Raw genomic sequence first — 14725 nt, forward strand, 5'->3', positions numbered from 1 at the left:
GGTAAACTACCTTAATAATATTATATCGTCGCAATACACACCCTTAAAGACTCGATGAGGTTTTGTTGGAAGTTGAAAGCTGAATATGTGTGGCCGATGACGACCCACATCATGGATATTGTCCTGATGCCGTCCATACAGTCCAGTGCATTGGGATTCTTCGAGAAGGTGAGGAGACGACGGGAGTTTGTGTACACGGAGAACATTCGCAGAAATATGTTCGCTTGACGTGGATCTGTAAATAACGTTGAGAGTAATTATTATACTAAAAATGAAAAATAAAAAAAAAACAATTGGTTTGGGACCTTGTACCAATAGTTGTATTTAAATAAACTTACCTTTCTATATATAATAGACAGCTGTAAAAAATTTTGACTTCATTCCAAGGATTAAAGAAAATAAGGTTAAATATGGTCGCTGTTAAGCATTAGTGTCCTAACCCACATTTTTTTTTGTTGTTAAATTTTGAATACAGTCTTGTTCTAAATCATCTACGTATATATGTAGTAAGGTATGTACCATCGAGGAAATCAATTCCTAGGCAGTTGACAGACCAACGTCATTTAGTCGGATCGTGTCAATTCAATGTTAATTATTGTGATCTTGTCCAAATTACGTAGGTCCCCCATCTGCATAAAATCAACTTCTTTGATTATGAATAACATATATTTATATGTACATAATACATATATTTACATATAATTATTACATTAACAACATAATATTTTATCAACAAATTTAATTCTGGTATTGAACGTGCAAATCCATTTAATACCTGTGCACCAAATATTATGATAAACATCTTTGAACATAACGTTAGGCGTACTAGTCCTGCGGGGCTAAAATGGTCGCTTTGAAGAATCGTGATATGAATCATAATATGATTCATTTTTCTAAAATCGCAAAATGCAACTCTGCTTGCAATTCATTTCTGTATTTTTGTATTGATTTGACATTTGTCAGTTTGACAGTTTTGACAATTCATTTTCTGAATTGATTGAGAGGAATTGCTAAATGTGACCATTTTAGCCCCACAGGTTATTATATATTTTTCTTGAGTAGCTTCATTTTGATAAGACGAACAACATTTTCCCTCTGCGCCTAAATTTTTAAAAGTGGTAGAGCAGTTAACAGAGATAGAAAGGAATTAATATTTTGATTTGATGGTCCTAAAATTGGTTTATAGTTATATAATTTAAGAGTGATATTATCCTACAAATGGATTGTCCTATTTGTAGGACAATATTACTCTTAAATTATAATATACCTATAAACTTATGAATATACAAAAATCAGCTTGTTAGGGATCCGTTTTAGGGTTCTGTAATCAACAAAACGACTACGGAACCCTAAAATGGAACTCTAACCAGCTAATATTTTTATCTGGGGGCACGGGAGTGCCCCCGTCAAGTCGAGCAAAAAAGCGGCACGGCCGTACCATCCTTTTCTCGAACCAATTCAGGCTCTTTTTGACCCCCTATAACTTCATTGTGGATAAACCAACAAGCCTGAATTTTCAGTTGCTAAGCAAGCATTGCATAAACACGGTATACTTATTTAAAATTTCATTCAATTTGAACTAGTAGTTTAAGAACTGTAATTTGTTAAAGTTTCTTAATTTTGCCACTGACTGACTGACTGACCGAAGACATAGAACCTTCAAATTTAGAACATAATTAGTGTTTAGTGTCTTAATCAAGGAAAAGATGTCCAAGTCGATCTATTTATTTAAAACGTAAAAGATTTTTAATATTGATATGATAATAACTTACGTAATAACTTGAGACAGAAGGTCCCCTAGGTAGGGACTGAATAAATTAACCGACTTGGTATTGCATGGATCTCATAAATTTTTACGGTGTAAAAACTGAGTTGCGAGACTGGTTTTTTTACAGGATGTTTTTGATGGGATTAATATTTTCGGAAAGAGTTGTCTTTTTATACAAGAAGCAATTTTGACCACATTACAATAAATTTCATTTACATTATAACCAGGAGGTAAGTATTTGCTTTTATTATAATAATTATAAATGGATTAGCCCCTATCTACATTTGATACAGTCTATCAAAATATTACTACCTGTGTTATAAATAATAACATAATAAAATCGTTATCTTTTGTTGCTTTACGACCATAATATACTCACAATATAATATTCATAATATACATTACTATCCTTGAGTGATTATAGAGACTTTTCTCTGTATCAACTCTACAATAATTTCAATTTTTATAATTATTGTGAGATTAAGAGCGCATATGACCCTAACTTGACTACATACTTTAACCTAGATCTCAAAATCAGTAAGGTCTAGAAAACTGATTTTTTGATACAAGTAACTTCAGTTCATAAATATTAAATGCTCAAGACGAAAACACGTTTACTCAAAAAATGCTCGATAGTTTCTTTTTTACAAAAAACTTTGTTTTAGACACATTTTTGCTTGGATCTTCGAAGTTTGCTGTCTTTTCTTTAACATTTTTTAATATCTAAAAAGGTATTGATAAAACCTAAATTTGCTCAAAACACTTTTTTCATAATCATTATAGTTCGTCTTTTATTCAAGTAAAACTCACTCGGCGATGATTCCGCGCCGTCCTTTTTCACCTGGCATATGAAAGACGGGCGTGAGTGTGAAGAGAGAAGGACGATGTTTGATTTTTAGAGTCAGTAGAGAGAGCTCTTAAAGTAGTCTACTTCGCAGGCTACCAATCATGAGGATAACAGACCTAACACTTTTATTACAGTAAAAAATATTATTTACTTAACTCTAATATTATTTTTATTCATATAGCTCCTGTATGATAAATACCTCTTTTGAGAATATGTGTATGATGTAGGTCGTAGCCAGTGCTGAGTATTGTGATGAGGCCAATGAAGGAAAATATAGTGCTGAAACAGAAAAAAAACATTTTAAGTTAAGACTTCCTTCTTTCATAAGTCGTTCACACACATTTTATTAATATTTATTTCTATGTAGTTTGTAATAATAGAAAAGGTCTATAACAAACTACATAGAAATTAATATCAATTGTAACTTTTTTATAACGTTAATGTAATGAACACAACAGCAAAAGAGTACAGTGTTAAAAATATTGGTTATCGAAAACTATTTAAATATCTTCTTAAATAGTGATAAATAATTTAAAAACGAAGAGTTATGTGCCATTATATTAGAACAAAAATAGCCAAAAAATTGTGTTATTTGTATGGGAGCCCCACTTAATTATTTGGTTTATTTTAAGTTTACTATCAATTATTATAGTATAACTGAGTATTTTGTGAACATTTCAAGAGCCTATCTGTTGATATAGAGCATAAAATAGCATTAAAATCACGTTTGTTGTATGCCAGCCCCCCTTAAATATCTAATTAATTTTGTTTTTAGTATATGTTGTTATAGCGGCAACAGACATAAGTACTCAAACTGTGAAAATTTCAGAAGTCTAGCTATAGCTGTTCTTGAGATACAGCCTGGAGACAGATAGACAGAATAGAGTCCCGTTTTTACCCTTTGAGTACGGAACCCCAAAAATTTGTGATAAAGTAACACAATTTCACTTAGGATATTGGATGTAAAAAAAGCCGGCTTTCCGGAGTAGATAATTGTCTTATCGGATTATCTTGTGGATTTTTGCAACTCCGTTGAACCATAATATTGTTTATCGCGCGGGAACCGTTTAATCTTTCGATATTAAAAGTATCCTAAGTCACTCAGTATCTCCATACCAAATTTCAGCAAAATCGGTTCAACGGTTTGGGCGTGAAGAGGTAACAGACAGACACAATTTTGCATTTTTAATATTAGTATGGATTAATTTTGAATATTGGGAAAATTTCCCCTTTCCCAGAATAATAATTGTCTTTTGTTAAAAAAAACAATATCTTATCTTAAATCTTTAAACGAGCAATTATTGTATTATATATAATTGGAATCTCGGAATTGGCTCTAACGATTTTCATGAGTAGGTATAAAGAGGGTTTCGGGAGCGATAAATCGATCTAGCTAGGAATCATTTTTAGAAAATGTCATTTTATCCGTGTTTTATCGAATACCGAGCAAAGCTCGGTCAAATAGCTAGTTATTATTAGTTATTATGCAAATACATACGCAGTCAATAAACTTGGTATCTCAAAAACCCTAAAGCATTGTCATATAACGGTGAAATGTGTAAAATTTACTTGTATATTTATCAATATTATTATATAGAACAGAACATACATAGCCACATAATCGGCAGCAACAAACGGCTTGTCGTTTGGCAGTCGACAAAACTCTTCTTGGAATTCAAATCCAAATATGCTAACGTTGAAAAGAATGTTGCTAATCCAATCGTGCGTTGTACAGGGCTTTGGTATACACACACCGAAACGATACTCCAAAGATGCAATTGGACTATTTGAACCAGACCTAAAAACACGAAATGTTTAAATACACGTACAAATACTAATGCTGTAATAAGGCTGTAATAGATATGAAACAAAAACTTTAGCAGTAAATAATGTGTTATTTTCACAAGTAAGACAAAGTCAACTGTGTGAAAACAATAATTGTGCATAAATCGTATTTTTCCGGGGTAAAAACAATCCAAAGTACCTCATGCACGGGTCTTATTATCAAAATCAGTAGAATACACAGGCTTATACGTTAACTGAGAGATATACATTCATCAGTTCCCTGGCGCAAATCAGGCTAAACAAAGTTATCATTTTCTAAGTAAAGTATCAATGCATCTTACCTGGCAGCACCTCGATTGACTGCGAAAGATTGTGGTCCAGATACAAAACTGTCAAACGAAGAAGGCGTATATCTCACTACGTCGCTCGAAGACAAATTAAACGGTAAATACAGTTCTTGTTCAACAGGTATTCTTACAAAACAGTATTTCCCCTCAATCGGAGTTTCTTCAACTAATTCATTAATTGCGAGACAGTTCCAGTAGTTCCCATAGTCAGTTGTCGATCCACTGAATATGTCCCGTGGAATACGAAGACCCGCGTCCAAAACTACAAATAAAATGAAATTATTGTTATAAATATCTAATCTTATATATAAAAATGGAATTTCAAATGTGTTAGTCGCGCTAAAACTCGAAAACGGCTGAACGGGTTGGGCTGATTTTAGTCTTAAAATATTCGTAGAAGTCCAGGGAAGGTTTTAAAGTGACACGAAGTTCACCGGGACAGCTAGTAATATGTAAAATTCTCGTGTCACAGTGTTTGTGCGCGAACTCCTCCAAAACGGCTCAACTAATTTTAATGAAATTTTGTATGTACGTTCGTTCGGCCTGAAAATAGGTTTTTAGCTACTTTTAAACCGACTTCCTAAAAGTAGGAGGTTATATTATATTCGTCTGTTTATATATAACTAGCTGTTGCCCGCGACTTCGTCCGCGTGGACTTCAGTTTATAGCGCGCGATGTCAACAAAATTGGTGTCAAAAGCTTTTATAAAAAAACCCTGGTACCCCTTAAATCAATACAGCTGTGCAGTGTGCACACAATAAGTATTTCATTTTTTTATATTAAACTTTATATTTTATGCCAAATTTTAAAGCTTATTTAGCCCTCCAATTACACAACTTTACCCATAAACTATTTATCATTGATAGATTTAAGGTTACGTCACTGCACAGATAAAGTACTGAGTTATTTAATACCGTAGAACAGATATAACAATCGAAAAAAATCGAAACTTAAATATAAGATGATACCACGTCTTATAGAAAGACTTTTGAGCAAGCGTCAGCGCGATGTAGAAGACGCACGGCGCCATCTATTATAAATTGTTGGAACTAACTTAATTTGAACTTATTTACGCATTTTCACCCCCTTACAACCCTTTTTTCCAGTAAAAAAGTAGCCTATGTCCTTTCTCAGGCTTTAGACTATCTGTATACAAAATTTCATTACAATCGGTTCGGAAGTTTTGGCGTTTGGCGTGAAAGTGAGACTGACAGACAGACAGACAGACTTTTGGCGTTTGGCGTGAAAGCGAGACTGACAGACAGACAGACAGACAGAGATACTTTCGCATTTATAATATTAGTATAGATTATGTGCACACTGCACTGCTGTTTTTGGGTATTTTGATTAATTAAGGGCCGCGCTACACCGGAATGGCAGCGGCGAGGCGAGCACTTTCAGCGCTGCCATTCCGGTGTAGCGCGGCCCTAAGAGGGGTACCACTTACCAGGGTTTTAAAAAGTTTTTAAATTTGACACAAATTTTGTTGACACCGCGCGCTATAAACTAAAGTCCACGCAGACGAAGTCGCGGGCAAAAGCTAGTTATGAATAAAAACAATATTATATAGTAAAGTAGGTATGATTAGTTCTGTTACAATAATAAAGTAAAAAAATAAAACGCCATCTGTTTTCATATATTAGAATTAAAATGTTGATTGCATTGATATATTTTCTGGATGGAATAAAGGCCAACACGGTACACTCGAACTCCTTTATTTTAGAGCGCCTTCTGTTGTCAACTTGTCACATATATTAGAAATGCAGTAGGAGTTCTATAAGATAAGATAGATTGATTATTATTATACCAAGTGATTATATTATTAAACATAATATTCTAACGTATTAAAAACTATAAACAAAAACATACTAACTATTATGTATGATTAGTTCTATGTTACAATAAAGTAAAAAATAAAACGCCATCTGTTGAATCGTATTAGAACTAAAATGTTCATTGCGTCGATATATTTCTGGATTTTTTATAATATTATACATAAAATATTATGTTTAAGATTTTTGAAATTTTATTTTAATACACATCCAAGACCCAGGAACATTGAAAACTTTTTGTTCCGCCTGCGGGACTCGAACCCAGGACCCCCGGGATGAGCGCTGGCCACGCGCAATGCGAATTCATTTTCATCGATATTTTCATGGAAATAAGATATTTTCCCACATCAAAATGTAGCCTATGTCCTTTCTCAGACTCTAGAATAACTGTGTACAAAATTTCATTGCAATCGGTTCAGTAGTTTTGGCGTGAAAGCAAGACAGACAGACAGACAGAGATACTTTCGCATTTATAATATTATAGTATGGATAGTATGGATTAGAAATGCAGTAGGAGTTCTATAAGATAAGATAGATTGATTATTATTATACCAAGTGATTATATTATTAAACATAATATTCTAACGTATTAAAAACTATAAACAAAAACATACTAACTATTATGTATGATTAGTTCTATGTTACAATAAAGTAAAAAATAAAACGCCATCTGTTGAATCGTATTAGAACTAAAATGTTCATTGCGTCGATATATTTCTGGATTTTTTATAATATTATACATAAAATATGTTTTAGATTTTTGAAATTTTATTTTAATACACATCCAAGACCCAGGAACATTGAAAACTTTTTGTTCCGCCTGCGGGACTCGAACCCAGGACCCCCGGGATGAGCGCTGGCCACGCGCAATGCGAATTCATTTTCATCGATATTTTCATGGAAATAAGATATTTTCCCACATCAAAATGTAGCATATGTCCTTTCTCAGACTCTAGAATAACTGTGTACAAAATTTCATTGCAATCGGTTCAGCAGTTTTGGCGTGAAAGCAAGACAGACAGACAGACAGACAGACAGAGATACTTTCGCATTTATAATATTAGTATGGATATGGATAGTATGGATTAGAAATGCAGTAGGAGTTCTATAAGATAAGATAGATTGATTATTATTATACCAAGTGATTATATTATTAAACATAATATTCTAACGTATTAAAAACTATAAACAAAAACATACTAACTATTATGTATGATTAGTTCTATGTTACAATAAAGTAAAAAATAAAACGCCATCTGTTGAATCGTATTAGAACTAAAATGTTCATTGCGTCGATATATTTCTGGATTTTTTATAATATTATACATAAAATATGTTTAAGATTTTTGAAATTTTATTTTAATACACATCCAAGACCCAGGAACATTGAAAACTTTTTGTTCCGCCTGCGGGACTCGAACCCAGGACCCCCGGGATGAGCGCTGGCCACGCGCAATGCGAATTCATTTTCATCGATATTTTCATGGAAATAAGATATTTTCCCACATCAAAATGTAGCCTATGTCCTTTCTCAGACTCTAGAATAACTGTGTACAAAATTTCATTGCAATCGGTTCAGTAGTTTTGGCGTGAAAGCAAGACAGACAGACAGACAGACAGACAGAGATACTTTCGCATTTATAATATTAGTATGGATATGGATAGTATGGATTAGAAATGCAGTAGGAGTTCTATAAGATAAGATAGATTGATTATTATTATACCAAGTGATTATATTATTAAACATAATATTCTAACGTATTAAAAACTATAAACAAAAACATACTAACTATTATGTATGATTAGTTCTATGTTACAACAAAGTAAAAAATAAAACGCCATCTGTTGAATCGTATTAGAACTAAAATGTTCATTGCGTCGATATATTTCTGGATTTTTTATAATATTATACATAAAATATTATGTTTAAGATTTTTGAAATTTTATTTTAATACACATCCAAGACCCAGGAACATTGAAAACTTTTTGTTCCGCCTGCGGGACTCGAACCCAGGACCCCCGGGATGAGCGCTGGCCACGCGCAATGCGAATTCATTTTCATCGATATTTTCATGGAAATAAGATATTTTCCCACATCAAAATGTAGCCTATGTCCTTTCTCAGACTCTAGAATAACTGTGTACAAAATTTCATTGCAATCAGTTCAGTAGTTTTGGCGTGAAAGCAAGACAGACAGACAGACAGACAGACAGAGATACTTTCGCATTTATAATATTAGTATGGATTATTTTTTTGTATGTTCAACGATCACTTCGCTGTTTGTGCCGCCGAACATACATACATACATACATACATACATACATACGTCATACATACATACATACATACATACATGACATACATACATGTATACATACATACATACATACATACATACGTACATACATACATACATACAGACATACATACATACATACAACATACATACACTTCTGAAATTTGGCACATTTGTTCAGACACTGATCTAGACTAACATAATATACAAAAACTGGGCAGTTCTAGAGATATGACATACATTATACGCGTCGAATTGATAACCTCCTTTTTTGAAGTCGGTTAAAAACATAATATCAAGTCAACACACATGTCAAAACTTAAACCGGCATCGCTATACGTGTTTATCTGTGTATATATATAACTAGCTGTTGCCCGCGACTTCGTCTGCGTTAGAATAGTATAATAATTACGGAGATGGATAATTTTCTACTTTTTAATGTCCCTTACTCAAAGGGTAAAAACGGGACCCGATCACAAAGATAAAATATCAGCCTGTCCGTCTGTCCACATCCAGGGTGTACCTCAAGAGCCGCGCTTGACAGTTGACATTTTCACAGATTATGTATTTCTGTTGCCGCTTTAGGCTATATACTCGTATATTATACTAAATAGTAGAAACAAAATAAAGTTAATATTTGAAGGAGGCTCGAAGGAGCCCGCATAGTAATCAAGTGACACTCGAAAACTGTATGTTTAGTTCATGTTATAATAAATTCACTTTTGATTAATAACTTTGTTCCTAAAAAGGAGAATTAAAAGTCAACACTAACGACACGACACCAGTTTGTTATAAGCAACATTTCCAGGAGGGGGGCGGGGATTTGGGAGACGCAGCCTACCCAAATAGAGGGCTGGGACGCCCCCCGCATATTATCAAATGACACTCGAAAACTGTATGTTTAGTTTTATAGGTTACAATAAATTTACTTTTGTTTCATAACTTAATTTGTTCCTAAATGAAGTCGGTTAAAAAGGAGAAGTAAAAGTCAACCGTAACGACGCGTAAGCATTTCCAGAAAGGGGGGAAGGGGGATTTAGGGTCGCAGCCCTCGCAAGAACGGTCCGAGGGCGAATTCGTCTTAATTTATTCGTTCCAATAGGTTCAACATAATACAATTAGGTTCTCCGTCATCCCATATTCTATCTCCATAGGGGTTGAATTTACCAAAAATCCTATTAAAGCGAACGTCTTCATCATAATAATATAAGCTCAAATCTATACTTTTAATATTATAAAGCGGAAGAGTTTGTTAGCTTGTTTGTTTGTTTGAACGCGCTAATCTCAGAAACTACTGGTCCGATTAAAAAAAAAACTTTCAGTGTTAGATAGCGCATTTATCGAGGAAGGCTATATTAGATTCACGTCTCATAATATGTTTGACATAAAACTTCAAAATTTCAGATTCGTCTTTTATTATTTTATTCTCTGATCTCTTTCAAATAACTGTCCTAAATATTTAATTACCATGTTACTTACTACTTGTACGTACTTGTACACCGCGTTCTTTAAAAGTAAAAGTAATTGATTTTCGGAACTTACATCTTGCGAAAACTACAGGATTCGAGGCCAAAACCCTCATCTCCATTTGACACTGGCTGCTATCCAAAACACTTTCGTAAAGTTCATAGTCAAACGCAGTCCGTGGTCTCCCTTCCATAGTAAGCCGAGCGTAAACATTTCCGAAACTCAAAACACTTAACAAAACCAAAATTGATCGCGGCTCCATTTTTTTAATTTATTAAATTAATTGCATATTACAAATCCGTTTCAGTGACGAACTTACTGAAAAATGATTTTCGCCAGAACGATATCCTAATAATACAATAACACTTATTACAGTAATCGGCTTGTATCTTATCAAAACAATTTTGTTGATAAATTATTTTAATTTTGTAAATAAATTCCGCATATTTTATCTTTGCGTTGAAATATGCTTCCGTAGGTTTCTGGTTTTCTATACAATATGAGTTCATTATCTTTTGATAATACCGATCATAATTGGGGGAAAATAAATGTTTTGCAGTGTGATCTTTTACTATTATTACTTATTATTTTAATTAGGTAAGGCCTTGTATTTATTATTAATAGATCAAAAATTAAGACCCTTTTTTAAAGATTTTTTTTTTAATTCCTACTAAATGTAAAAATGTGTCTGTATGTCAGTTACCTCTTCAGTCCCAAACCACTGAAGCGATTTTGCTGTTTGTTAAGGAGATACCTATGACTTTAAGTCCTAGGAAAGGACTTGTACTTTTTATCCGGGAAAAATTGATCTCGATAAACAAATTTTGGCGCAACAGAGTTGCGGGCATTGAGGTACTATAGACTGGAGAGAGCCTTATATCGGTGTATAAGCGTCAAAAGCGTGTAATGTTATGTCCTACTTACTAGGACATAACAAAGGAGTTGGTCGGCATATTTCATGGAATAAAAGTGTTAAGAAAGGTTTTTAGTAAACATTTATTGCTAGATATTGTTGAGTTTTGTGGTTCCGCTAAATAATAAACCATAAAAATGGCCAAAGAATGCCTCAAACACGTGGATTTAACATTAAATACGTAAGTTTTGAATAACGTTTTTTGGGCTTTTTAATCGGTATTTTTGTAAGCTAAAAAGATAATTTATAAGTTTATTAATCCCTTATTCGTGCTATATAAGTCATTAGTGCTAAAAATGTCACATCAATTAATAATTTTGCTATAAAAATTGCATAGCTTTTTACGTGTGTTTACGGATTCTCATCACTTGAACTATAGTTAATCGATATCATGAACTAATTGACTTTCTTTCCTGTATCATAATGTGCTTCGAAATAATCTACAAATAGAAATATTCAAAAAAATAAACGCACACTACTTGTATGAAAATAAGCACAAAATGGCCACACGATGACGGGCTAAGACTACATCTATACTATAATACTTAATCTATGGTTGCGGGTGTCGTCTAGACAATAATATGAAAGATTGGGCGCAACTGATTTTACAGCCTCGACTTTTTGTATCAACCATATTATGAATAAGGTCGTTATATCCCATATATACCAATTAAAACAAACAGGGATATAAGTTAACTCGGTAATTATCAGTATGGTAAGTATAATGTCTCATTGTTAATTGTTAGGGCATATCGCGGGCGGATCTCTTTGCTCCTGTCCGCCTTATCTTACAGAGCCTCCGGACGCCGGTATGGTTAGGCTGGTTGTTCAGCGTGCGACTTGTGATGATTTTGCTGTATATAACAACCCAACCTTTTAAAATTTTAATGAAATTAAACGAGCAAACGGGCCACCTGATGGAAAGCTATGCATCCTCTATCGGTTGTGTCACGGGCAGTGCTCTGAAGAATTGTTCGGAATCATACCTCTTGCAACTTTTCGCCATCGCTCCACGCGTGGCGTGGAGCGATGGCGAAAAGTGACGCTTCATACGTGGGAGAGCCATGCTTCGGCACGAATGGGCCGGCTCGACCGGATAAATACCACGTTCTCACAGAAAACCGGCGTGAAACAGCGCTTGCGCTGTGTTTCGCCGAGTGAGTGAGTTTACCGGAGGCCCAATCCCCTAACCCCTACCCTATTCCCTTCCCTACCCTCAACTATTCCCTTCCCTTCCCTACCCTCCCCTATTACCCTATTCCCTCTTAAAAGGCCGGCAACGCACTTGCAGCTCTTCTGATGCTGCGAGTGTCCATGAGCGACGGAATTCGCTTTCCATCAGGTGACCCGTTTGCTCGTTTGCCCCCTTATTTCATAAAAAGAAAAAAAAAAAACGCGAAAAATATATTATCCTCATCACCTTGATGAGTGTCAGTCTTCCATCGTGCGCAACTTTCTGCCACACACTATAAAACTCTGGAACGAACTGTCACCAGCAGTATTTCCGGACATTTATGGACAATCGCAACATAGAAATGAAAATCTCAGACTGTACTCTTACCACAATAGACATAGAGTATACCTCTTTAAACAAGTGACGAGCTCTCGCCTCTCAAGCTCAAATTCTTCAAGTCGCTTAGGCCTTTGGAGCTTTCAAAGAAATATCCTTACCAGGACCAGGCCACAACAGTGCGTTGCGGCGTCGCATCCCAATTCGGTACTATATTCACAAAAGTGGTGACCTGATGAAGGGATCCATAAGTAATCGAGGGAACTCCTCAAAATTTATATGGAAACGTGTGGTACCAATAAGTAAGATTTTGCACCGAGGTATACCATGGTTCGAAAGGTGCAGAAAGAAATCCTGATTCTTTATAGATACGAGTTTGGGAGTTTTGGCGTTGTTTTAGAAACGGAAAGCATATGCTACTAAATAAATTATTTTATTCGTCATCATCAACCTTACTCATACTGCATACACCATGCATCATCACAGTATTACCTACCTACAACCTATATTATTAGTACTTTTATAGTATTTTAGATAGAGATAGAGACCTTTGATCATTATTCTGTCGTTTGTTGTGAAAATCCAAAAGAAATCCAAATGAGGTATGTAGGGACCTCCTCAAGTTTGTCAAGCGATTTAAATATAATCGAAGAAATGTTTGTTTGTTTGCTTGAACACGCTAATCTCAGGAATTACTGGTCCTATTTAAAAATTATTTCAGTGTTAGATAGCTCATTTATCGAGGAAGGCTATATTATAATATCATGCTAAGACTAATAGAACCGAAGAAACAGAAAATGTGGAAAAAACGGGGTAAACTATAAGAAAATGTTTATCTCGCAAATTACTAGTGCAATTTTTATGTTATTTAGCACAGGTATAAAGTAGACCACGTGAAGGGGGACATAAGCTATTTTTTGCGGTTTCCGTAAAATTCCTAATAAACGCGGGCGGAAAGCATGGGACATCTAGTACTTAATAAATATAACCTTCCGACGTATTAAATGGTGTAAATGGTTATATCGTCACTGTAAATATTTCATGTTGGCTTTTTAAATACAAAGTTTTCTGACGCACACGTCCTATGTCATGATTATTTTTTAATCGGCTGGGCTGTAGATAAAGAATATGTAATAAAAGAATATGTAGATTAACCTACACCTGGTTAGGCGTATGTTAATCTACATATTGTCATTATGATACAGATAATTAATTTCTTTCAGAGAGTCACAATTCACGACGACTCATTTTTTCCGACGACTTATTTTTACAATTCCAACCCTACAAGTTGCACACAAAAAAAAACAAAATCACATATCACACCGGCCTTTCCGCACAGTGTGTAGAATGCCTTATCGCCTTAGTTAGCTGCAATTAGCACTCGATAATGTTTGCTAGGGAAATATCTCAGGAATATCCCTGTTATAAAAGGTAAGGAGATAGAGCGGCTTATTGCTCTACGGAATATGTATCATTGTATTGATAGCCGTAATCTATACTAATATAATATAGGAAAGTTCTTTTGGATCCGTAAGTTCTGATTTTGATGGATACCTATAGAATTATTTTATTTTGTTTTAGAGTATTAAATACACCATAAAGTGGAAAAATTGGTATCGACTCATATCCCGCGAGTGTAACCAACTGTGATCGATTGGGTAAATAGTTTTCAAACCAACGTAAAAGACTGCCATGAATACCGGCATGCTCCAATTTTTGACCGACTTCCAAAAAGGAGGAGGTAATACGTTCGGCTGTATGTATTTTTTTTTATGTATGTTCAACGATTACTCAGCCGTTTGTGATCCGATTTACAAAATTATTTTTGTGTTGTATAGGGTTTGACTCGAATTTGGTACCATGTTCATAAAAATGGTGACCTGATGATGGGATCCATGAGTAATCGAGGGAACTCCTCAAAATTTATATGCAAATGTATAGTGATTTCGATTTTTTCTGA

At 34.4% G+C, this 14725-nt stretch overlaps 1 protein-coding gene across 1 annotated transcript in view; it reads right to left on the minus strand.

Annotated features, from left to right (window-relative positions):
- Positions 1–10535, minus strand: part of LOC121736862 (O-acyltransferase like protein-like) — a 32257-nt gene extending 21722 nt beyond the window's left edge. The window contains exons 1-5 of the mRNA XM_042128328.1: positions 10418–10535; positions 4742–5009; positions 4225–4413; positions 2815–2894; positions 42–235 (exon numbers count right to left, since the gene is read on the minus strand). Of these exons, the coding sequence (XP_041984262.1) occupies positions 42–235; positions 2815–2894; positions 4225–4413; positions 4742–5009; positions 10418–10535 (849 nt within the window). The remainder of the gene's footprint in view (positions 1–41; positions 236–2814; positions 2895–4224; positions 4414–4741; positions 5010–10417) is intronic.
- Between the last annotated feature and the right edge of the window lie 4190 nt (positions 10536–14725).

Source organism: Aricia agestis, chromosome 2 (assembly GCF_905147365.1).
Source record: "Aricia agestis chromosome 2, ilAriAges1.1, whole genome shotgun sequence".
NCBI classification, from domain to species: Eukaryota; Metazoa; Arthropoda; class Insecta; order Lepidoptera; family Lycaenidae; genus Aricia; species Aricia agestis.